The 26,895-nt window shown below is 37.6% G+C and overlaps 1 protein-coding gene across 1 annotated transcript in view; it reads left to right on the top strand.

Annotated features, from left to right (window-relative positions):
* Positions 1-14,111: 14,111 nt before the first annotated feature.
* SLC25A21 (solute carrier family 25 member 21) overlaps positions 14,112-26,895 on the top strand; it is a 520,353-nt gene continuing 507,569 nt past the window's right edge. The window contains exon 1 of the mRNA XM_061182462.1: positions 14,112-14,190. Coding sequence (XP_061038445.1) covers positions 14,121-14,190 — 70 coding nt within the window. The 5' untranslated portion in view covers positions 14,112-14,120. The remainder of the gene's footprint in view (positions 14,191-26,895) is intronic.

The following is a 26,895-nucleotide window of genomic DNA, read 5'->3' as shown; positions in this document are numbered from 1 at the left end:
ATCAGTTATACATATACATATGTTCCCATATCTCTTCCCTCTTGCATCTCCCTCCCTCCCACCCTCCCTATCCCACCCGTCTAGGTGGTCACAAAGCACCGAGCTAATCTCCCTGTGCTATGTGGCTGCTTCCCACTAGCTATCTATTTTACATTTGGTAGTGTATATATGTCCATGCCACTCTCTCACCCTGTCACATCTTACCCCTCCCCCTCCCCATATCCTCAAGTCCATTCTCTAGTAGGTCTGTGTCTTTATTCCCGTCTTGCTACTAGGTTCTTCATGACCTTTTTTTTTTTTTTTTTTCTTAGATTCCATATATATGTGTTAGCATACTGTATTTGTTTTTCTCTTTCTGACTTACTTCACTCTGTATGACAGACTCTAACTCCATCCACCTCACTACAAATACCTCCATTTCATTTCTTTTTATGGCTGAGTAATATTCCATTGTATATATGTGCCACATCTTCTTTATCCATTCATCCGATGATGGACACTTAGGTTGCTTCCATGTCCTGGCTATTGTAAATAGAGCTGCAATGAACATTTTGGTACATGACTCTTTTTGAATTATGGTTTTCTCAGGGTATATGCCCAGTAGTGGGATTGCTGGGTCGTATGGTAGTTCTATTTTTAGTTTTTTAAGGAACCTCCATACTGTTCTCCATAGTGGCTGTATCAATTTACATTCCCACCAACAGTGCAAGAGTGTTCCCTTTTCTCCACATCAATCACTTTTAAATGTGGTATAGAATTTAAAACATGAAAGCATGAGAAGTAATTATAGATCTGTGTTAACGGATATGCAACATAGAAAGAAGTCATCTTCTTTTGTGTGTGTCAACATACAGGGTGGGACAGAGATGTAAAGGAATAGAATTTTTATATGCAATTGAAATTAATTTTTTATCAGGTTAAAGTACATTGTTACAACTTTAAGATGTTTTAGGTAATTGCAATGGTAACCACAAGGAAAATACATAGAATATGCATAATGGGGAAGGAGAAGGGAATCAAAACATGTCACTATTAAAAAAATCAATGAGACATTTAAAAATGACAAGAATAAATGAAGGGATAGGAAAAAAACTACAAGACATACAAAAAGCAATTAAGAAAATGGTGGGACTTCCCTGGTGGTGCAGTGGATAAGAATCCACCTGCCAATGCAAGGGACGTGGGTCCAGGAAGATCCCCCATGCTGTGGAGCAACTAAGCCCATGCGTCACAACTATGGAGCCTGCGCTCTAGAGCCCGTGAGCCACAACTACTGAGCCTGTGTGCCACAACTACTGAAGCCCACGTGCCTAGAGCCCACGCTCTGCAACAAGAGAAGCCACTGCAATGAGAAGCCCGTGCACCATAAGGAAGAGTAGCCCCCACTCACCACAACTAGAGAAAGCCCGCGCGAGGCAACAAAGACCCAACGCAGACAAAAAAAATAAAAATAAAATTAAATCTTTAAAAAAAAAAAACGACAATACGAAGCCCTTCCCTATTAGTAATTACTTTAAATGTAAATGTATTAAACACCCCAATTCAAATACGTACATTGGCTAAATGGATGAGGAAACAAGATCAACTATGTGTTGCCTACAAGAGACTCCCTTTAGATCTAAGGAAATACAGGTTAAAAGTGAAAGGAAGAAAAAAGATATTCCATACAATCAGAACTTGCAGAGAGCAGGAATGGCCATACTTGAATCAGATAAAATAGACTTTTAATTTATTTTTATTTTTAAAATTTTTGGCTGTGTTGGGTCTTCATTGCTGCATGTGGGCTTTCTCTAGTTGCGGCAAGCGGGGGCTACTCTTCATTTCGGTGTGCAGGCTTCTCATTGTGGTGGCTTCTCTTGTTGTGGAGCACAGGCTCTAGGCACACGGGCTTCAGTAGTTGTGGCTCGCGGGCTCTAGAGCGCAGGCTCAGTAGTTGTTGCACATGGGCTTAGTTGCTCCACGGCATGTGGGATCTTCTGGGACCAGGGCTCGAACCCATGTCTCCTGCATTGGCAGGCAAATTCTTAACCACTGTGCCACCAGGGAAGTCCCAGATAAAATAGACTTTAAGATAGAAACTGTCACAAGAGACAAAGATGGACATTATATAATGATAAAAGTGTCAATTCACCAGCAAGACGTAACAATTTATAAATATACGTGCACCTAACATTAGAACTCCTAAATATATGAAGCAAACATTGACAGAACTGAAGGGAGAAATAGATTACAATATAATAATAGGAGACTTTAATACCCAACTTTCAATTAGAGATAGAACAGCAAAACAGAAGATCAAATAAGGAAACAGAAAACTTGAACAACACTATAGACCAGTTCAACCTAACAGACATAAACAACACTACACCCAACAATAGCAGAATACACATTCTTAAGCACACATGGAACATTTCCAACATATGTTAGGCCAGAAAACAAGTCTTAACAAATTTAAGAAGTTTGAAATAATATAAAGTACCTTCTCCAATCACAGTGAAGTGAAACTAGAAATCAACAGCAAGGAAAACAGGAAAATCCACAAATATATGGAAATTAAATAACTCACTATTAAATAACCAGTAGGTCAAAGAAGAAATCACAAGAGAATTTAGCAACTATCTGGAGACAAAATAAAACTACAACATACCAAAACTAAGGGATGAAGCAAAAGGAATACTAATTGGGAAGTTTATAGTAGTAAATGCTTACATTAAAAAAAAAAGATCTCAAGTCAACAATCTAACTTTAGACCTCAAGGAGCTAGGAAAAGGAGACCAAAGGTAGCCCAAAATTAAAAGAAGGGCAGAAATAATAAAGATTAGAGCAGAGATAAATGAAATAGAATAGAAAAACAATTTAAAAAATCAACGAAGCCAAAGTTGATTTTTTTAAAGATCAACAAAATTGATAAGCCCTCACATAGACTAAGAAAAAAAAAAAAGACTCATAATTAAATTAGAAATGAAATAGGAGACATTATCATTGATGTCACAGAATTAAAAAGGACCACAAGCGACAACTATAAACAATTATATGCCAACAAAATGTATAACCTAGAAGAAGTTGATAAATTCCTAGAAACACACAACCTACCAAGATTGAATTAAGAAGAAATAAAAAATCTGAACAGACCTATAACTAGTAAGAAGATTGAAGCAGTAATCAAAAACCTCCCAACAAAGAAAAGTTCTGGACCAGATGGCTTCACTGGAGAATTCTACTAAACATTTAAGAATTAACACCAATCCTCCTCAGACTTCCAAAGAATTGAAGAGGAAAGCACACTTTCAAACTCATCCTACGAGGCCAGCATACTTTGATACCAAAACCAGACAAAGACACAAAAAGAGAAAACTACAGACCAACATCCCTGATGAACAATGATGAAAAAATCCTCAACAGAATACTCCCAAATGAATCCAACAGCTCATTAAAATGATTATCTACCATCACCAAGTGGGATTTTTACCTGGAATGCAAGAATTTTTCAACATACAGAAATCAATCAATATAATATACTACATTAACAAAACAAAGGACAAAAACCACATAACCATCTCAATTGAAACAGAAAGAATTTGACAAAACTCAACACTCTTTCATGATTACATGAAACAGGGACTTTCCTCGTGTTCCAGAGGGTAAGACTCCATGCTCCCAATGCAGGGGGCCCAGGTTTGATCCCTGGTCAGGGAACTAGATCCCACATGCATGCCACAACTAAGAGTCCACATGCCGCAACTAAGAATTCCGCATGTTGCAACTAAGAAGCCCGCATGCCCCAACAAAGAAGCCCACATGCTGCCACTAAGAAGTCCGCATGCCGCAACTAAAGATCCCACATGCTGTAACAAAGATCCCGCATGCCACAACTAAGACCCAGCGCAGCCAAAATTAATTATTTAATTAATTAGTACTTTTAAAAAATTAAAAAAAAAAGACTCAACAAAACTAAGAATAGAAGGAAACTATCTCAACATAATAAAAAGCCTATGGCAAACATGCTCAGTGGTGAAAGTCTGAAAGCTTTCCCCCTAAGATCAGGAACAAGGCAAGGATGCCCACTCTCACCATTACTATTCAACATAAAACAGGGATTCCTAGTCAGATCAATCAGGCAAGAAAAACTAATAAAAGACACCCAAATTGGAAATAAAGAAGTAAAATTAGCTCTCTTCGCAGATGATATTATTTTATACTTTGAAAATCCTAAAGGTTCCACAATGAAGCTACTACAGCTAATAAACAATTTCAGTAAGGTTTTAGGATATAAAAATCAATGCACAGAAATCAGTTATGTTTCTATACACTAACAATGACCAACCTGAAAAGGAAATTAAGAAAATGCTTGCACTTACTATAGCATGAAAAAGGATAAAATAATTAGCAATAAACTTAACTAAGGAAGTGAAATACTTGTACACTGAGAACTATAAAATATTTCTAAAAGAAATCAAAGAAGGTACAAATAAATGGAAAGACATTCATGCTTGTAAATTGGAAGACAATATTTTTAAAATGTCCATACTACCCAAAGTGATCTACAGATTCAGTGCAATCCCTATCAAAATCCCAATGGCATTTTGTACAAAACTAGAAAAAAATCCTAAAATTCATATGGAGCCACAAAACCCTCTGAATAGCTGAAGCAATCTTGAGAAAGAAGAAAAAAATGGAGGCCTCACACTTCCTGAATTCAAAACATACTACAGACAGCTGTAATTAAGTGGCATTTTCCACGTCTCTTCACATAGTCTTCCCTCTGTGCATGTCTACCTGTGTCTAAATTTCCTCTTTTTATAAGGATACATCATATTGGACTAGGGTCACCCTAATGACCTCATTTTAATTTGATTACTCTGTAAATACCCTATTTCCAAATAGGTCATATTCTGAGGTACTGGGGATTAGGACTTCAACTCATCTTTTTTAGAGGACACAATTCAACCCATATCAATAACTTGAGAAACACGAAAATGAAAACACAACATACCAAGGTTATGGGATGCAACAAAAGCAGTGCTCAGAGGGAAATTCATAGCTGTAGATGACTATATTAAAAAAGAAGACATCTCAAATCAATAGCTTAACTTTACACTTTAAGGAATTAGAAAATGGAGAAAACAGCAGAAGGAAAGAAATAAGACTACAGCTGAAATGAATGAAATAGAGAATAGGGGAAAAAATAAAATTAGCTAAACCAAAAATTGGTTCTTCAAAAATGTTTTAAAATTTTCAAAACTTTAGCAACATTGACTAAGAAAAAAGAGAGAAGATGTTAATAAAATGAGAAATGAAAGTGGGGACATTACTACTGGCCTTACAGAAGTTAAAAGAATTATAAGAGAATATTATATACAGTTGTATGCCAACAAATTAAATAATTTAGATGAAATGGACACATTCCTCAAAATACACACATTACCAAAACTTACTCTAGAATAGAAAATCTCAACAGACCTACAAGTAAAGAGATTGAATCAGTAATTCAAGACCAGATGGCTTCACAGATGAATTCTACCAAACACTTAAAGAATTAACACTGATTCTACTCAAACTTTTTCAAAAAATAGAGAGGAGGAAATACTTCCTAATACATTCTATGAGACCAGCATTTCCCTGCTACCAAAGCTAGAAAAAGATATCACAAGAAAACTACAGACCAATATCCCTTACAATGCAAATATACTAGCAAACCAAATTCAAAAGCACATTAAAAGGATTACACTCCATGAACAAGTGAGATTTATCCCACTTTTGAGGAATAAAAAGGTGTTTTGACATAATAGAATCAATCCATGTAGTACATCATATTAATGTAACAAAAGAAAAATACCTACATGATTATCTCAATAGATGTAGAAAAATCATTTGACAAAATTCAACCTCCTTTCATGTTAAAACACTCAGCAAAATAGGAATAGAAGGAAACTTCCTTAATATGATAAAAAGCATTTATGAAAAATCCACAGGTAACATCATATTTAAAGTCAGGAACAAGACAAGAACACCTAATTTCATCACTGCTATTCAGCATTGTACTGGAAGTCCTAGAGAGAGCAATTATTCAAGAAAGAAATAAAAGGCCTCCAAACTGGAAGAGAAGTAAAACTATCCCTATTTGCAAAGGAAATGATTCTATGTAGAAAAAAATCATGAAGAATCCACCAAAAAATTAATACATGAATTCAACAGAGTTGCAGGTTACAATATCAATATACAAAAATCAGTTGTGTTTCCATATACCAGCAATGAATTATCCAAAAGGAAATTTTTAAAAATTCACTTACTACAGCATCCAAAATAATAAAATACCTAGTAATAAATTTAACCAAGGAAATGAAAGGTTTGTATACTAAAAACTACAAAGCAGTGTTGAAAGAAGTTAAAGATAATTATATGGAAAGGCAGTCCAAATTCATAGATTAGAAGACTTAATATTGTTAATATTGTTAAGATGGTACTACTGTCCAAAGTGACCTGCAGCTTCAGTCCAATCCCTATCAAAATTCCAATGGCCTTTCTTACATAAATCAACAAGCTGATGCTCAAGTTCATATGGAATTGCAAGGGCCCCCAAATAGTCAAGACAATATTGAAAAAGAAAAAGCTGGAGAACTTACGTGTTCTGATTTCAAAGTTTTCAAAGCTATATTAATCAAAATAGGTACAGGCATAAGGATAGACATATTGACCAATGGAAAGAATAGAGAGCCCAGAAAGAAACCCAAGTGTCTATGGCCAATTGATTTTCGACAAGGGTCCCAGGGCCATTCAGTGGGGAAAGAATAGACTATTCATCTTTTGGATTTCATGAAAATTAAAAACTTGTGCATCAAAGGACATTATCAAGAAAATAAAGAATGGAAGAAACATTTGCAAATCATATATCTGATAAAGTTTAATATCCAGAATGTACAAAGAACTCTTACAGCTCAATAGCAAAAAGAAAAACAACCCAATTAAAAAATGAGCAATGAATGGGCTTTAATAGACATTTTTCCAAAGAAGATATACAAATGGCCAACAAGCACATGAAAAGGTGGCTAACTTCATTGGTCATTGAGGAAATGCAAATCAAAGCCACAATGTGATACCACTTCACATCCTCAAACCAACAATGATGGCTATAATTTTTTTTTAAATGGAAAATAACAAGTTTGGGGAGGAATGCAGAGGCACAGGAAGCTTTGTAAATTGCTGTGGAAGTGTAAAATGGTAAAGCCACTGTGGAAAACAGTTGGTAGTTCCAGTAATTCCACTCCTATGTATATACCTAAGAGAAATGAGACTTGTACACAAATGTTTATAGCAGCATTATTCATAATAGCCTAAAGGTGGAAACAATCCAAATGTCTATCAACAAATGAATGGATAAACAAAATATGCAACATACAATGGAATATTATTCGGTCATAAAAAGGAATGGAGTACTGATACATCCTACAACTTGGATGCATTTCTAAAATATGGTGCTAAGTGAAAGAAGTCAGACATGAATGGTTACATATTGTATGATTCCTTTTATATGAAACATTCAGAATAGGCCAATCCATAGAGACAGAAAGTATATCAGTGGTTGCCAGAAGCTGGGGAAGGGGTGAATGAGGAGTGATGACTTAAAGGGTATGAGGTGTTCTTCTGGCATGACTATGATTCATACACTGAATTAATATTTATTACATGCCTACTATGTGCCAGGCAGTATTATAGTCACTTTTTCATGGACTTTACATTCAGAAGGAGGAAAAGACTAAGAATAAACAAAAAAATACAGAATATATCTAGGTGTTGAAAATTGTAATGAAGAAAAATAAATCAGTCTAGATAAAGTGTGAAAAGATTAAGGAGAAGTACAATTTTACACAGGTAAAGCCTGCCTGTCAAAGTAATATTTGTGTCGATGGCCTGAAAGAAGTGAAGAAGCAAGTCATGGGAATGTCTAGGAAAAGGACCTTCCTGGCATAAGGAAAAGCAAAATGCAAAGAGGGGGAGCGTGCTTGGGAATGTTCAAAGGAATGCCCCCCAAAATCAGTGTGACAAGAGCAGAGTGAAAGAGAAAAGGATTAGGAAAAGAGTCTGAGGAGGTAGCCCTAAGCCAAATTACATAGGATCTTTTGGGCTATGGCTAAGACATTGGATTCTAGTCTAAGGATGACAGGAAACCACTGGATGGCTTAGAACAGGTGAGTAATATCTGAAACATGCTTTAAAAGGATCACTCTGGCTACTGTAACCACAATATTCAATTCAATTTATGGGAAATATCCCAGACATCAATGCCTAGATTATCAGTTCTGAAGTCAGGAAATGTCAGGCTTTCCCACCCAACTCTTCCCCTAAATAGTTTGGTAATTTAGCCAAGGCCCTCAATCTCTTCACATCTCAATCTCCTGAACTGTCAAATAAGAAATCGATTAAAGTCTCTTCCAGATCTGTCATTCCATGATTGTCGAAAGTTAAAATAGGCTTCACTATTATATTAGCTCTTTTACTTAAACCAGTGCTTCTCAACTAAGGGCATTTTTCCCCTGCAGGGGACATCTGGCTATGTCTGGAGACATTTTTGGTTGTCACAAATGGGGAAGGAGTTGCTACTGGCAGCTAGTGGGTAGAGACTAGGGATGCTGCTAAATATCTGGCATTGCACAGGACACCCTCCTATAACAAAGAATTATCTGGCCCACAATGTCAATGGTGCTGTTGTCAAGAAACCCTGACTTGATAAATAGAAAATTCACACTATTTACACATAATAAAATTTATGGCACTGAAGTTAGTGCTTTTCTAACTTCAGATATATAAAGTTCCTGATACATATTATCAAGTCATTGTTTATGAAAGTCCTTTGACTTTACCACAAGCTATTTACTCTGAATAATTGTACATCTTTTCTGTATGGGTAGAAAAGCTGAAATAAAAATTAGACCATAAAAACAATATAGCTAGTGATTCAGAAATAGGCCTCCTAAATTATATATACTTAGGTTCAAATAATATCTCAAATATTCAGTGTGACTTCAGGCAAAAGTTACTTAACCTCTGTGCCAGAATTTCCTCATTTGTAAGATGAGAATATCTCTATGATATTATGAATGAGATAATGGGTAATGAAATTCTTAGCCCAGTGCCTTGCATAAGTAAGCATTACATGAATATTGTAATTATTACAATTTGCAAGGCAGGCTGAATATGGCCTGAAGGTTGCAGATTGCTCTTCACTTTTCTATAATCTCTCGATTTCCCTCTGCCCTATTCTCTCTTTTTAAAAATATTTATTTATTTAATTTATTTGGTTGCACCAGGTCTTGGTTGTGGCAGGCATGCTTCTTAGTTGTGGCAGGTGGGCTCCTTAGTTGCGGCTCACTGGCTCCTTAGTTGTGGCATGCAAACTCTTAGTTGTGGCATGCATGTGGGATCTAACTCCCTGACCGGGGATCAAACCCGGGCCCCCTGCATTGGGAGCACGGAGTCTTAACCACTTTGCCGCCAGGAAGGTCCCTGCCCTATTCTCTTAGTTTGTTTTTTCTAATCTGCTGTGAACCAAGATATTAGATATCCACCCTATCAACCTTTTTAGAATTGGGTCTAAAATTAGTCCTAAGTGAACCTGGGAAGCTCCTAGGAGGAAAGTGCATGGATTTCTGCATGTTGACAGCTCAGAGGCCTTAACTCCTAGATTCACAGTTATATCTCAAATAACAGAACTCTGTAATATAAATGGCCTCTAAGTGTTGTTCTTATATCACAATAATATATTGAAAAAAGCTTCTCAAGTAATTATTTTGTCCATACTGCCCAGTTAAAGTCCCTTGGAACTTAGAAGTGCTCTGTTAGGTGATAGGATAATCTAATGGATCAGAACCTAAGATCTGTCCTAAATAATATGATGCCTTGGTATCTGTAAGTTATAAATCACTGAGAGCTTAGAGCAGTGATACTCAGACCCGCAGATTTTAAAGCACATAAGAGTCTTTCATTTGCAAACAGCATTTCTTTAATACTTCTAATACTTCTGCATAAGAATATTCTAGAATAATAGGTCTTTTGAATAGTTCAAGAGTTATAATCTCTTCTATTGGTCAAGATTTCTTAATCTGGTATTCACAGACCACTCTTCCCAACTTCCCACCGTATTCCATGGATGGGCTCCACGTATGCTAAATTCTGCATTTGTGTGTCTGTGTGTATATAGAGAGTGTTTTTTTTTTTTTATGTTTTAGTGAATAATCTTTTTTTTTTTTGTGAATAATCTTTTTTAAAAAATTTTATTTATTTATTTTTGGCTGTGTTGGGTCTTCGTTGCTGTGCGCGGGCTTTCTCTAGTTGCGGTGAGTGGGGGCCCCTCTTCGATGCGGTGCATGGCCTTCTCATTGTGGTGGGTTCTCTTGTTGCGAAGCATGGGCTCTAGACACGCGGGCTTCAGTAGTTGTGGCATGTGGGCTCAGTAGTTGTGGCTCGCAGGCTCTAGAGCACAGGCTCAGTAGTTGTGGCGCACGGGATTAGTTGCTCTGTGGCATGTGGAATCTTCCTGGACCAGGGCTCAAACCCATGTCCCCTGAATTGGCAGGCAGATTCTTAACCACTGCGCCACCAGGGAAACCCTAGAGAGTGTGTTTTGACATCTAAAGAAGAGAGTCTCTAGCCTACAATGGCTATGTATCTTTCAGGGAATGGTATTTTAAAATGTGACTCGCAGTTATAGTACGTTGAGTACCATGGGATTATACAGCATTTTCCAGTTAGAAACTGATGAAGATAAACTTTAGACTTGAGGAAAACAAAATCTTTCAAAATGAGCAAATATTATAATTTTAAAGTATAGCTCTTTGTTCCTAAACCTTTTCCCAAACTGTGGTTGACACTGCTAGTTGTTTCCCAATATGTTTTTCCCTTTTTCCATAATGGTATATATATTTTTTATGGACACATTGTCACCCGGCAAAATACTACCTTTCCCAACCTCCCTTGTACCTAGGTTTAGCCCTAGTGGCCAAGTTCTAACCAATGAGATTTATGTAATTTCCAGGGCTTTCTTTGCCCTTCTTACCTTTCTTCCTCTCTGCTGACCCGAGCTTTATTTGTGGCTTACAATTGTGTCATTACATGAGGGGGAAATAAAGTTCTATCTTGTTTAAGTCACTATTATTTTGGTCTTGAACAGTAGCTGATCCAATGGCCCAATACAAAAACTTTATTCCAAAAAGATATTAAAGAAATTGCCAGATACTTAAGTTCAGTAAGTATTTTAAGGTTCCCAAAGGTTTAGTTTCTAGTCACTTTGCAAACTGATAAATCAATAATTTAATTATGTAGTTCTCAACCAAGATCAGCTAAATACAGTAAATCAATAATTAAAAAATATAAGCTTGATACTTTAGCAGTTTTGCTCTAATATTACAGCAAATATTAAAGCATTACGTAAAATAATAATAGAAAGAGTAATGTGATGGATTGTGTCTAAGGAATCTGAACTAGTAGGTCAAGTAAATTTTACTTTTCCCAGTGCTAAACCTCCCAGCATTCCAATACTGGCCATGGGCAAATTTGGCTGCAGATAAGAGCTATGCCCCATAATCAGAGCTCTTAGCACAGTGTGTACTTGTTGACTGTGGATCGACACTGGCTGACTCCCAAGCTCCAGAATGTTCTTATACCTAGGCCCTATCTCCTCAGCTAATCTGGAGGTGTAGGACTAGACTACCTGTAATATCAGGCCTTGCTTTTTTTACTCAAAGATATCTGTTCAGAGAGGTTAAAAAGAGGTAGCAATTTTCTAACAGGGTATTTGGAAAGATGTCTGGGAGAGTCTTCTGACTGAATCTGTAGGGATCCTGAGAGATTGAGGTCTTAGTGAGACCACAAACTTGCACCCACCTCCTCAGGTTAAAATATTGAGGTTAAGATATTTATGAAAGAAAAAGATATTCATGGAAATAATGGATGATGTCAAAAGGCTGTCTTTAAATCTTGACCTGGGAGTATTATTGTATTTCCTGAAATAATCTAGGGAAGGCAAAAATTTACTTACATTGCAACATGGTATGATCTCTTCCATTAGATTATATGCTCCAAGGGAGGATTTTAACTGTTACATTGCCAGCTCATAATGCTGACACTCAGTAAACTCTCAATGAATGAATGTAGAATTTGGTTCAGTGTGTGCCTTGGGGTTTAATAGTATTTAATAATCCAACAAATTTCTTTAACTTTAAAAAATTCTCTACTTACATATGAGTAAATGAAATTAATTTTGGTAGCATTTAATTATTTTAGGTTTCAGTGTGACCGAATGTAGTTTGGCCTGTGGTTAATATTTAAATCTATAATCCCACGGCTGTTAGAGGAGGGAATCCTGGCTATACCATTAACTTATGGTGTGATCTTGGGAAACTTAGTTTCTTCAATGGAAAATTAGGGAAACGTTTTCTATGAGCTCTGAAATTCTGATTTTAGTGCTTAGTATATAATAGGTTCTCAGTATTTTTTGAATGAATAAGTGATTTTATATTGTACTCAAGACCTCATATTTAATTAGTAAAAGACTGAAACATAGCTCAAAAGCTTTTACTATATCTAAATAGCAAAAGTTTCTTAAAACTATTTCTTGGTAAACATTTCAAACTTAGTAATTTTAATCAAATATGAGAAAATTTGTTTTTGCGTATCTGATCACATAAGTAGCAAGTCTCTCGAATTCCTCACTTTAAATAATTTTGCCAGTCAGATTATCATTACCAGCTTTTAATAGCTCAGCCTAAGAAATTAAAACAAAGTATAAAACCAATTATTGTATTTTGTACATTTAATTGGAAATCATATGTATTAAGTTGAACCTTATTACATATTGCTGATATTCAATGGCCTTCAAAAATGGCAATTTTATATAGTTCAAACTGAATATGTTTAGTATTAAGTACCGTGTTTAAGAAATAATATGACAATAAGGGTTCCAAGGCGTCTCATTCTCCCTTTTACTCCTATCATTTCCTGCCTGTTAGGGGTGTGGCAGGTATTTTTCTAAAATTTGAGAATCTTGTGTCTCTCCTACAGAGTTTTTGCAACTTGTGGTTTAAAAATAGTATAAACTAGTATTTTTGTTTTGCTAACTATCCTAAAGGGCTAGTATGAATAATTAAATGTTTTACAGAGAAGGATATATTGGTAGTTACTTAATGTTCCTCGATTATTTGGGTCAGTGGTTCGCAAACTCTAACATTCATAACAATCACTGGAGAACTTATTAAAACACAGGTTTCTGAGCCCTATATCCAGAGATTCTGATTCAGTAGGTCAGGGCTGGAACATGAATTTACTTTTCTTACAAACGCACACATTACGCTGATGCCCACGGACGTGGGGTATAGATAGAAGAGACTTATTTGTAATAAGGCCTTCTTTTTTTTGGTCTTTCAGTAAATAAAACTCAAGTTGATGAGGTATGAGATATATTCCCTTACGCCAAAACCATTTCTTAGAAAAGTACTATATACAGTAGCTCAATTGTAAGATACCTGTAAATTGGATTTATTTTGACTTAGTTGCTATAGCCCACAATTTCGGGACAACTAACTCCAAGGAATTTATTCACCTGTCCCTTCTTTAGAACTGCACTGTGCTCTGGCTTTCCAGAGGGCAAGGGTCGCCTGGGCCCTGCCGCTGGAGTTCTAGGCCAGGACCACTTTTTTACTTGCGTTATCAGAGGCAGAGCGGCCAGCTGGACAAACTCTGCAGAAGGCTCCTGATAGGGAAACCCGTAGGCGCCAATCTAGGAGACCAAACCGATCTGCGGCGGTCGACCAACCCAATCGCATCTACGTGTCTTTTCTCCTTCAGGGTCCCTCCCGGAGCCCAGGGAGCAAAGCGGGGTCGAGAGGGAGCACCTGAAGCAGCGCAACAGGCAGGTCCCGACCCGCCGGAGATCACGCGGCGAGTCTGTGGCCCAAACCGCCCGCCGCCTCCGAGCAGTCGCCGGATTGCCGCCCCACAGGGAGCCACTCGGCCCAAGGACTAACCCAGCCCCGGCACTCTCGCTCAGGAGAGGCTCTGCAGGCCGGCATTCAGGCTGGCGAGCTCGCCCACGCATCTCAGCCCAAGCAGTGGTCGTCTGGCTTGCGAAGATGTCGGCCAAGCCCGCTGTCGGCTTCGTGAACGAGGCTTCTCGGCAGATCCTGGCCGGTGGTTCCGCTGGTAAGGCCGCCCCGCCGGGGGCTAGTCGTTTTTCCCTTCGCGTGTTCCGAAAACGTTTCTCAGACAAGTCTCCCCACCGAAGTTTTGCCTTTTTCCTCTGCCTTCCGCGCTCCCGGGGCAGCGCCTGCCGAGCCCGAGCCCGCGGAGCGCGCGAGCAAAGGAGGCCGGGAGCGGGCGGCGGGCGGCGGGTGTCCCAGGTCAAGTCACCGCGGCGCCCGCGCTGGCCGCTCTCGGGTTCCCCACCTTCTGTGTTCCTAGCTTGTAAAGCAAGGCAGGCAGCCCTAAGGCCTGCGACTTGGAGGAGGCCTTTTTGCCTGGCTGGCTATTTTATTTGAAATGATCCAGTTGGCGTCAGACTTAGTTGTGCTATCAGTTGTAGCCTCTTTTTTCCCGGGCTAACTCAGTTCTTATGTAATTCCTACCTCGTTAAAGTATGTACCTCAGGACTCCACAGGTTTTCTTATTGCATGCTATGCTAGCTTGCTTGCAGCTATTCGTGCCTTAATAAGCATATTAAAATTAAATGAATATATGAACACATGTAAACACCTTTGATATGATAGGTTCACATTAATTTATGGAGAGTTATGCTGTGGGGGAAAAAACCTTTAGGAAGAAACCTGTTATAACTAATCATGGAAATAATGACTAAGTGGCTAGAGAAAGTTACCCGTGGGATTATGTTATGTGAACGTATTTTAAAGATATTTTAAAATATAAATTATGAGTTGATTGAAAATTTAATCTTACATACTGTGATGCATTTTTTATTATGAATATATGAAATAATATAGTTCACTAATCAGCATAAAACATTTTTATAAATGTAACTATTCTCTTAATAACTTATTATGGTAACACTAGTAAATCATATTAAGATGACTAGATGTCTAATGTTTAACTTTGACTAGTAAATTTTATTTTCAAACAAATTTGGACAAATTATGACTAGTTATCATCATGTCACAAACTCCTTGCATCTAGGAGTACCACAAGCAGCCAGATATATCACTTAACAATCTCTACACTTTCCTAAAGATGACATCTCATTAATACGGCAATCAAGGCATTCATTTCTTATATGTAATTGTGCTATGTCTATTTGTTGTTATGATGTCAGTGACCCCACTTTCTACTTTTTTAGTTGTTTCCCAGTAGTGATGATGAATTTGCACCAATTTATACACCATTTTGGTCAAATTTCCACAATGTCCAAGACTCTGCCAGCTGTCCCTGACTTGGCTTGATTCAGAGTCCATGACCCTGATCAAATAAAACTCAGCTGGCCCAGTAGGGAAATGAAGCTAATTGGCGAACATCCTAACCTATGACTAGTGATTCATAAGTATCTGTATATTGGCTTGGATGATCATTCTGGGTATTAGACACAGCTAAACTCAAGGGATGTTAAAAGTAGATCAAACTCTAATCCTACGTACGCTGTTTTGTTGGATGATACATATTTGGCATAAATATAATGTGTTATTCCATCATGTTCTTACAATTGTAACTAATATGAACGAAAATTAGTACATTTATAAGATAAATTAAACATAGCATAGTTGACTTACGTATTTAGTACTATGAAATTACAATTGATAAATGATGAGAGTAATTTATACTTTCATCATAGTGAAAAAGAGTCATTTTTTTTCCCACTTGGCCAATAACATTTTCATAAAACTTTATATTTATTGGACTTTTATAAGGCAGGCTAATCATGTTACATATACTACGTCAAGGGCCAAAAAGAAATTAATATGCGAGAGGCAGAATTTTAATAAAAACAGAAAATACATTTGCATTGCTAACACTGAAGTTCTGATTACTGATATTGTCATCAAATGCAACACCAGTGTGTGTATGTATTATATGATCTTTTGATGGTAAAGGTTAGAAATACTTTCTATGACTGTACAGTAGAAGCTAACACAACATTGTAAAGCAACTATACTCCAATAAAAAGTAATAAAAAAATACATTCTAGCTTTCTTAAGGGTAAAAAAAAAAAGAAGCTGGAGAGGTTTACTGGAGAAATACTAGGGTATCTCATGGAATTCAAAGTCTGAAATGCATTCCTGAGAACTGACTATAATCAGGAGCTGGAGTACTGAGGGGATCTCGGGAAGTGAACTCTTGCCATTTCTTACTTCTTCCCTTGGCCAAATGGTTAAGCATTTCCAAGGCAGCAAGGTGGTGGCTAATAATTCGGTCCCAAGTAATACTTCTGTAGCCATTAGGATGGCTTGTCATACCTCCATAGATTTGCCCAGTGAGGAGTAAACATGACCAAATGGATTCAGACGGTTAATTGCTTACACAGACAGCAAAAGCAAGTCATTGTGGTGTCAGTTCCCTGTGCCCCTTGTTCTATAGACAACACTGAACTGAAGAGGCCAGATAACAGATGGTATGAGTGATGGGTCACTCTGTTGTTGAGGAGCCACCTCAGAACCACAGCCGAGCAGTTTTATAGACTTACGCTGAAGTCTGCAGCTTTACCCTAAGTGGGAATGAGGTGGAAAGTCTTGTGCTGAACTGAAACTAGGGAGATGGATGAGAAATGGCCTTATGTCAGTCTTCCACAAGGTAACGGGAGAAACGCCTCCCAACAGCTCCTCACCAGGCTGTTTATCTTCCCTTATGTTAGAAGAAATCACAGGGCATTCTGCTAAGACTCAGGTCAGACTGTGGTCAAGCCTTGCCTACGTGGTCTATGTGGAGATGAGCAAGGATGTCAGGGTGCCAAGCTTTGGAGCTATTTCCCTGTTCCTTCCTGGTATCTTCATCAGTTTTCTTTCTCACAGATGACTGCTGTTTTCTTCTCTTCAGTCCATATGTCAGAATGTTGTCCCTAATAGCTCCTGAGCTTACATGCTCTTGACTTCTGTAAAGAAAGCAAGAGACTGACTTGCTTTTTTTTCCAGTCCCAGTGTAAAATGCTGGGGAAGGACTCAAAATAACCCAGTATTGGTCAGGGGCCCACCTCTGCACCAATCAGTTGTAGCCAGTGCCCACAGGGAGGGGTGAGGATCTCAGGGGAGATTATTTTCCAAAGAAGCTTAAACACTTCATGAGATGGGCAGTTGGTGTCTTTTATAATGATATATATGTGTCTTTTGTTAAAAGATGGTTTGTAATATTTGCATTTAAGAGACCAAATAATGCACTGATAGTTGCTTGGACAATACACATCTAAAGGTCACATCTGACCTTGAGTTTGTAGCTACAGCTATTATATATAGATATTGTTATCAATGGCAACTTTGTTTTATATGATGAAAGCTGTGTTCAAGACAAGACAATATGTACTGGAGTTTTATAGAGCAGGCTCCTAGTCTGCATTCTCAGCTTCAAGTAATAGCATAAAATTCAGGTGAGTGAGTAGAAGCCAATGATGAGAGCATCAGGAGGATCAACAAGGCCTAATACTGCAGAGGGGGTAAGGATGAGATGGAGAAGAGGCCATTGGATTAGTACTCAAAGTTGGTCCATGGATGAGCAGCAGGGAGGGGCATGGTAGCGCCTGGAAGCTTGTTAAGAATATAGGATCTCAGGCTAAGCTTATTCCAGACCTACCATATCAGAACCTGCATTTTAGGAAGGTCCCCAAGTCACTGGTTTGTACTTTCAAGTTTTAGAAGCACTGAATTAGAAGACCTTTGAGAAAAGAGATTCCATAAAGTGGGAGCCGGATGGCAGAAGGTTGCAAGTTAAATCTTTCTTGGCTTTCATTGCTGACCAGAGAGAGAAGAATGAATTCTGTACTCCTTAATTGCATGCCCTCAATTTAGCTTTCAGGCTTATTTTCCTGTCCTTTGCCATACATTCCATTCGGTTTCTGCTCAACAGATCTGCTCACTATACTCGAATGTTGCCTGTGCCTTTCCACCTTTATTCCCAATGCCTAGACTGTCTTCCCCTAATTTTCTCTACCTTTTGAAACCATGCCCATTTTCAAGGCCTGACTTGAAAACCATTTTCTGCATAAATGCTCCCAGATCGCCTCTACAGACACACCAGCTTTAACATTCTCATTAACATTGAATGATACAAGTAATAAAAATAACTAACATTTATGAAGTAAATACTAAGTGCCATACCCAGTTCTAAGCTTTACATGTATCAACATTTTAAATCCTAACCACACCTCCAGGATGAAGAAACTGATACCCAGAGGGCCTAATTAACTTGCCTGTGGTTGCACAAGCATGCAATCATTTCTATAGGAACAGACTACAAGAGGGACTAGGAAAATATTATTCCCATTGGCAGATATTTTTAGAAGTTGGAGAGATCAAGTCTACTATCCTTTATCATCTCTCTATCTTTTATTAGTTTACATCCCTTAAAACAACTTTTATCTACAAATACAATCCTTACAGTCTTTTTGCATAATAGTATCTTGCTCTCTCCAAATAATTCCATGTGTGGGCACAAGATTTGCATTTACTTTGAAAAGGAAATTCTCAATCCATTTAGGGCCTCTATGTACAGTTGGGCAGATTGTGGACTGAAAGAGGGCTCTGGCCACTTGAGCAAGTGGGACCTGAAATCTAGTCCATGCACTGATTCATAATCTATGTATCCTAGAGCAGAGATGAGTCCGCCTTGGGGAGAAGGGAAACCTTTTTCTACTTCTTGAAAAGACACTAAATGGATTGGCAGCAAACCTGACAGCAACACTGACAGAATTCCCCCAAGCTTGCTAGAGCTCCCAAGATCCCTGGGCCTCAGCATCCCCCAGGTCCCATATCATTCTGTTGTCTGCTCTCAGTGGGGCTCTGGCTCTGGGAGGTTTCCCTTTTATGCACATCTCTTCCTTTAGCCAGGAGCATGGCTCCACCTCAGACCCTCCCATTCTCCCTAATGACCAATTTGGGCTCTTCCATGTGTTTCCAAAGCTCATGGGGTTCTTATTTCCCATGTCATGTAGGCGCCTCTTAGGCCTGCTCAAATGGGTATTCTCCTCAAGTTCTCATAGGGCTCTGGCACTCAACTTCAGAAATCTCCCTGGGTCTCTGATGAAGTCCCCTTGACCCCCTGAGAGACCCTGCTTTTGCCTAGGCCTGTCAGGCTCCCTCCCGAGGGCACACCTAGGCCCTGTCCACACTGAATTTTCTCCACAGTGGCATCGCTAGGACCCTCCTCCTCCTGCCTCCCAAAATCTTACACTCATATTCCTTGACGTCTGCAAGTCCCACTCAGAATTCTTCTTAGGGCATTTCTTCTCCATCTGTCTTATACATGATCACCATGCTGGCAGGACACTGATTTATTTCCCAAAATTTCCAGGCTGTTGTTTCTTCCTCTCCAGCCCCATCCTAATCCCCCGTATCTTGTAGGCAAACACCCTACCACATCTTCAATCACTGTTTTTATTTTGTCCATCTGGCTGGAGATGTCTTAGTCAAATTGTTTAGTCAAAGTATCCTGAAAATAAGTTTTCTAGTTTTGCACTAAACGCAGTTCAATTACTTTGTATAGCTCATCTCATTAATCATCTTCAAGGGATCAAATGAGAAAGTGAAATGAAAGACTTTCTGGAGGAGGAAAACCTGGGATTAATGGATAGGCTCCTGGGAGATTAACTATTGAGAGTGTATGTAAAATGTACCTTATATTGATGGGAGAGAGTCCAAGGCTTTCAACCTAAAAAGGTCACTAAAAAGGTATAGGATAATTTTAAATCTTATTTTCTAAACTCCTGATCTTATATATCTTATGTCACTTCATTTTCACAAGATTTCTACCTTTTCTTACTCTAACCCAAAATAGTTAAAATACAGTTAAAAGAAATGCATTAATAGGCAGAATGTATGCTAGTAGTTCTCTGGATTTTAATTTGGACTTGGTAATAAAAGGCGGATGCACCGGGGGGTAATCAAGGTTAAAATTTTGATCAAGGAAAATTCTTTTTCAGAATGCGTGCAAAGGGGACACACACGTGATTTGGATAAATGCACCTTTGGAAATTCAGGATTTGGCAAACTGCATTTGTTTGATAATAAATAGCAGGTTGTAGTGAAACAGGTGAGCCTTTATGACACATCAAAGGGAGGCTGGAACCCATCATCTGGGTAATTAGGGAGGAAAAATTCCCCTTATTTCAACCCCATAGGAGGAAACAACTCTATTGATCAAATTAATTATGAAATACCTTTAAAGGATGTGTTTTAATTGAAATATAGTCTTGTCTCTCTCAAAGAAAACCTAGTTCTCAAAAATATGAATTTAAGAACAAATAAAATATGAATTACATAAGGACATGTCAAAGGATTTATTTTACTGTCCTTCACTGAAACATGTTTTAAAAGTGTAAGTATAGTATGTGGGCACATGATTCAACTGATACAAGAACATAAAACAACGTTTACACATTTTAGGAACACCTTGTTAAACCAGCCCTTCCTCACTTCCCTACTCTCTGGCCCTGTGCCCCACCACTGTCTTGAGTACAACATCTCAGACCACTGAGAATCTGGTGTTTTAGGTATAGCACAATAGGTGCTCAGAAATGTTTGTTGACTGTATTAATGAATAAATATCAGAAGCCCAACCCACAGAATATTATTCTTAGGGTCCTACTCTGAAGAAAGAAAAGTACTCTGGGGTTCTAGTCATCAGACAACTGATACTTGCAACAATATTTTCCTTCAACAATATTTTATTCTATTGTAATCATTTAAGAAATGACGTGAAAACATTCAAGTCTGTAATCTCTGCCACCTTCTGAGTGAGAGGCCCATGATCACTTCTAAAATTTATGTATCATCTTTTGTTCCAGGACCCCAAACTGAAAAGAGATGCACCAGTCATTTTCAAACATCTTTATGATTTACGTATGTGGTATCTTAAAATGACAATGAATGAAACCAGGTTAAGGGACTTCTACAGGATTCTTTATAATTGTTCCAGATTTTAACTCATTTTTCTTACCAATTTTCTTTTCCTTTTGCTTTTAAATTATTATGTTTGTGTCAGTTATTTCCGTACGTTGATGTGATCATGGTTTATACACCTTGTAAATATTATTTTTTAAAAAAAATTTTTATTGGAGTATAGTTCCTTTACAATGTTGTGTTAGTTTCTACTGTATAGCAAAGAGAATCAGCTATACGTATACATATATCCCCTCTTTTTTGGATTTCCTTCCCATTTAGTCACCACAGAGCACTGAGTAGAGTTCCCTGTGCTATACAGTAAGTTCTCATTAGTGATCTATTTTATATATAGTATCAATAGTGTATATGTATCAATCCCAGTCTCCCAATTCATCCCACCCCCACCTTTCCCCCTTGGTATCCTTATGTTTGTTCTCTACATCTGTGTCTCTATTTCTGCTTTGCATATAAGATCATCTATACTATTTTTCTAGATTCCACATATATGCATTAATATACGATAATTTGTTTTTCTCTTTCTGACTTACTTCACTCTGTATTACAGTCTCTAGGTCCATCCACGTCTCTACAAATGACCCAGTTTTGTTCCTTTTTATGGCTGAGTAATATTCCATTGTATATATGTACCACATCTTCTTTATCCATTCCTCTGTTGATGGACATTTAGGTTGCTTCCATGTCCTGGCTGTTATAAATAGTGCTACAATGAACATTGCAGTGCGTGTGTCTTTTTGAATGATGGCTTTCTCTGGGTATATGCCCAGGAGTGGGATTGCTGGGTCGTATGGTAGTTCTGTCACCTTGTAAATATTCTAGTAGGTCTGTATCTTTTGAATGTTATCGGCAGTCCCTGTTTATTAGTTTGTTAGGGCTGTCTGAACAATGTACCACAAACTGGGTGGCATAAAACAACAGAAATTCATTGTCTCACAGTTCTGGAGGTTAGAAGTCTGAAATCAAAGTGTGGGCAGGGCTGGTTCCTTCCGAATCTGTTGTATGCCTCTCACCTAGCTTCTGGCAGTTGCCCACAATCCTTGTGTTCTTTGGCTGTTATCACATGGCTTTCTCTCCCTATTTGCCTCTGTGTCTGTATCCAAATTTCCCTCTTCTTATAAGAACACTGCTCATTGGATTAGGGCCCACTCCAGTCTGGTATGACCTCATCTTAACTTGATTATGTTTGCAAAGACCCTATTTCCACATAAGGTCACATTCTCAGGTACCAGGGGTTAGGACTTGTACATATATTTTGTGGGGGATACAATTCAACCCACAACAGGCACTTCATTTTATTTTTCTCTTCATATTGTCTTTCTCAAATTCACAGTCCGTATCTCAAGCTATGGTCCTGTGTTTCTCTTCCTTTCATTGTCAAACTTTGTGAAAAGTTCCTCACTCAGTTTTCAACCTACTCTAATTGGCATATCTGCCTTTACCTTTTTGCTGAAACTGTTAACTACTGGTTTTCATTCCTAATTTTACCTAATCTTGGTGGAATTTCACATCTGTAACCAATTTTTAAAGTTGTCTCTGCTGTTGATTTTCACCCCCTTCTCCATGTATGATCACTCTTTTACTGTCTTCTTTGCTGGTTCTTCTTCTTTCCCTTTCCTTAAAAATTGATGTTCTGCAGGGTTCCAAGTTCTCTACCCATCCCCACTCTGCTATCTCTGTGATCTCTGGCTTCAGTATTATCCACGTGCAGGTAACTCCCCGATCTATATTTCCAACTTTTCTGTGCCCCGAAGACTTGAATTTCTAAATTATACAGTAAAAATTATGTGGAAATCAAGAGTCATGTGGATTCTAATGATTTTAAAAAATATTTCGGAGGTAAATTTTGAAACTGATGTTAGATCCTCAGATACCATTTTCTCTTTGTTACATAGCTGTGCTCATCCTTATTTTGAGTTCAGTTTTTCTCATTCATTCTTTTTGTTATCTTATGAAGTTGCAAATGAACTTCTCCGGGTGTTTGTTTGGGTTGGGTGGATCCTACCTAATTATTTAGTCAATAATTACAATAAGACAACAGGAAATGATAAGGTAAATCTTAAGTGCTAACACATTGAATGACTACTATGTGTAAACACCTTACTTTGCTTAAATCGTCAATATTAATTTGTAATTTCTTGAGGATGAGGAAGGTGAAGCTTAGAGAAATTAACTTGCTCAAGGTCAGTGACAGCATGGGCTCAAACTCTGTTTTCTTTGCTTTCAAAGCTTTACTCTTACCCACTACCCCACCTTGCCTTGTATAATAGTATGCAGAATGATATATCAGGTTAGCAGCCCCCATACAGAATACTGCCTTTGTAAGACCTCTTTTTTTTCTGGTTGGGTTAAATATTGTAGCTGCTCTGGGAACTTGAGTACTGATGAACAAACAGGGTCTACCCTTGGTGCAACTGGCCATTTCTTGTTTTTGCCAGATCTTTAAGTGCCAGCCACAGCACTGGTATGAAATTCTCCTTATTACCCAGCAGGGGGCTCTGTCAGCATCTACAGGGCTACATCTTTTCTTCCAGCCCCTACAGGCAATTGATTATGAACAAGCTGAGCCTCAGTCCTCAGGTGATTGTTCATTGAACCCTTATACAATTAGGTAAGGCACTGGAATGACTCACTGAGCCGACTGGACAAGCTAATCTGTGACAAAGGAGGACATTTAAGTTGCATTAAAAATTGATTTGTCTTGAGCCTTTTAACTTGTATGAGTCTGGTAGCTTTAGGTTAGACGCAAGGGTGAATTTAGTTGAATGTCTGTAAAGACTAGAATGGACTATTGTAGGGAGAAGATATAACTTTGGAGAAAGAATAATGGAATATATGTTTCAATAGGATTGAATGACACCTAAAATAGAATTGTGACCAAAAAGTTTTACATTGTGTGTGTATGTGAGAGAGAAGACAGGCCAATGTCCTAATATTTCTTGAAAAGTGACCTATATTTATGAATCATCAAGTCTACCCAAATCAGAATAATGCAATTATGTGAAACTTTGGTTTTAGTTCTTGTTCCTGTGGCTGTTGTTGTTATTATTACAATCATTATTTTGGAGAATGGTTGTAGAGATAGAGTAAAATGCTTTGGAGAGATTTAATAATGAACAGGGTTATTCTGGAACTTTCTTCTAGGGTAGTACCTTTGGTTAGCTACTGTATCACAGTGGGCAGTAACATCTAAGAACTTCATTCTGTACTTGGGCAGACCTATAGATGGTGCTGTCTTCCTAATTTTGGTGATTTGCTCAAAAAAAAAAAAAAAAAAGGGAAAAGCTTTCTGATGACAGTTAGATGTAGAAGTGTCTTGACTTTTAATTAGATTCCACCATTGTAAAACATTTGGAACAGGTGCCTTACATAGATTATAGAGGATTACACACTTGAAAAATGTAGAGGACTGTACTTTCAGAATTAATTTTTCCATTTAATTATAGTTCTTAGCTATATATGGAAAAGTAGGTTGCTATATATAAGAGGGGTGGAAGAAAGTAGTGCTTCCATCTATTGCCATAACGTGGTGCTTTTGAATTTAGGGTCCTAGATCAAATAACAATTGTTGATAAGCTTAACATAAATGTCATATTAGTTGCTTGTAGGTCTTGGAGATTACCTTGTGAAAACAGAACTCCTAGATGCCATAATTTTGTTTCTCTAAATTCTCAGGGTTAGAGTGTGTGTTACACTAAAAGTAAATGATAAGCTTCTGTGAGCAGGATCTAGAGTGCTGAATGCATAGTTCTTTTTATTTATCTATCTGAGGCTGCCACTGAAAATGCCGTTTCTTGTTTTAATCTAGTGGGATTTAACATAAGAAAGTGAGAGAGATGTATGAAGAATATAGTTTTCTTTTTTTTTTTAATTTAAAATTTTTATTTATTTATTTTTGGCTGCACTGGTTCTTAGTTGCTGTGTGCGGGCTTTCTCTAGTTGTGGTGAGCGGGGGCTGCTCTTTGTTGCGGTGTACGGGCTTCTCATTGCGGTGGCTTCTCTTGTTGCGAAGCACAGGCTCTAGGCACGGCTCGCAGACTCTAGAGCACAGGCTCAGTAGTTATGGCACATGGGTTTAGCTGCTCCGCGGCATGTGGGATCTTCCTGGACCAGGGCTCTAACCCGTGTCCCCTGCATTGGCAGGCGGATTCTTAACCACTGCGCCACCAGGGAAGCCCCTATATTTTTCTTAAACATAACTTCCAAACAGGAAATTATCTTTCTTTAGATTAGTAGTATAGAGTGTGTTGTGGAGTTAATGGGAAATACCAGTAAGTCCTTTTTGCTGTAAATGAACCTTTAACCACGAGATGGCAGTATAACTTTCCCATGTCTTTTAAGCTATTTCTAAAATGATTACTAAATTAAACAAATTATTTTTTAATGAGAAATGTATACAGTTATGAAATTTTAGGAAAAAAATAAAGAAGATGAATATTTAAAGTACTTAATATAAGAAGTACCAAAGACTCTAGCGATTTTTTTTGATTGAGCAGTTTTCATTGCACTAAACATGTTTATTTTATATTCTTTTAAGTTGAAAGTAGGAATGTGATGATATCAAAATTGTAAGGCATATCAGCAACTTTCCTTTACAGTGCAACATAGTCTCGTGTTTGCCTGATAATGCATCAAGAAATGATAAGACTTTTTTGTATCCTTCATGTTTTCATGAAAATCTGCCTTGGCCTGTACCTTCTATTCGTTCAAGAACACATATGCTGGAGATTAGAAGGCCAACAGAGAAGCAAAGAAAGGAAAGAAAAGAAAGAAAAGTAGAGATACTGGCACTTAAGTTATTAAAAAAAAAAAAAAAAAAGAGGCAGCGGTGATGAAGTCTAGTGACCCTTGCTGGATTTATATATTCTGTGGTTTAAAAATGTATCATCCTTCCATTCAGCATTGGGTATTTAAATAGCCATTATCCAGTAGTATCTGTATTTTTAATGTTTTTATTGGTATGTTTATATATTACGTAGTATTATATTTCACTCTACATGGATGCTTTTCACAATTACTTTAGTTGTTTAAAAAAATTTTTGTGATTAATTTAAAAGGTTACACTGTATCTATCTCTTGTTTTTTAAATCTTGCGAAGAGTGAGCCCCTTTTAGGTGGAGACCAAGTCTTATTTATTTTGTATCTCTAGGCCCAGCACAGTGCTTAGAATGTAGTAGCCACTCAGTAAATCTATTTTTATTTAAATTGCATTTGCTGCAAAGTAATACAGTTCTGCTGAGACCTATTTTGCTTTTGTGCCCCTGCCTAACCAGCCCTCAGTGTGGCAGAGGTAGAGAAAAGACCTTTTAGTTTAGAAGCCAAGTACTTTGAATTTTTTCGTAGCACCTTGTTTTGCCAGTGGTGAGGGAATGTTCCTTGTAGGAGTGATAGTTTCTCAGAACAGCACTGAAAATAAGACTTTTATTTTTTGATCAAAGGTGTCTAAATGAAAATGGTCCTATGCTAAACAGTATGATTTGCTTTCTATAATGGGATATTTGACATCTACTCAATGTAAGATGTACAGTTGCTGCTTATGTGCAGCTATACACAGAAATATTTTATATTGTAAACTCAAAAAGGAAGTCTGTTACTTTCCATTATTTACATAAGTTATAAATGGATGGCAAGTTTTTTTGTGGGCAAGTTAAAATTTAAAAAAAAGACAGTTACCATGTATGGAAGAACATATAAGACAAATATATAAGAAAAAAAGAGGAATGCAGTTATCATGTTTGAGAAAATATAGAGTTTCATGTAATACCTTAAATTTGTAGGTCATGTTCCAAAAATTTGTAGTTTTAGG

The sequence above is a fragment of the Eubalaena glacialis genome, chromosome 2 (genome assembly GCF_028564815.1).
Source record: "Eubalaena glacialis isolate mEubGla1 chromosome 2, mEubGla1.1.hap2.+ XY, whole genome shotgun sequence".
NCBI classification, from domain to species: Eukaryota; Metazoa; Chordata; class Mammalia; order Artiodactyla; family Balaenidae; genus Eubalaena; species Eubalaena glacialis.
The sequence above is the reverse complement of the archived record's forward strand: the minus strand, read 5'-3'. Positions and strand labels throughout refer to the sequence as shown.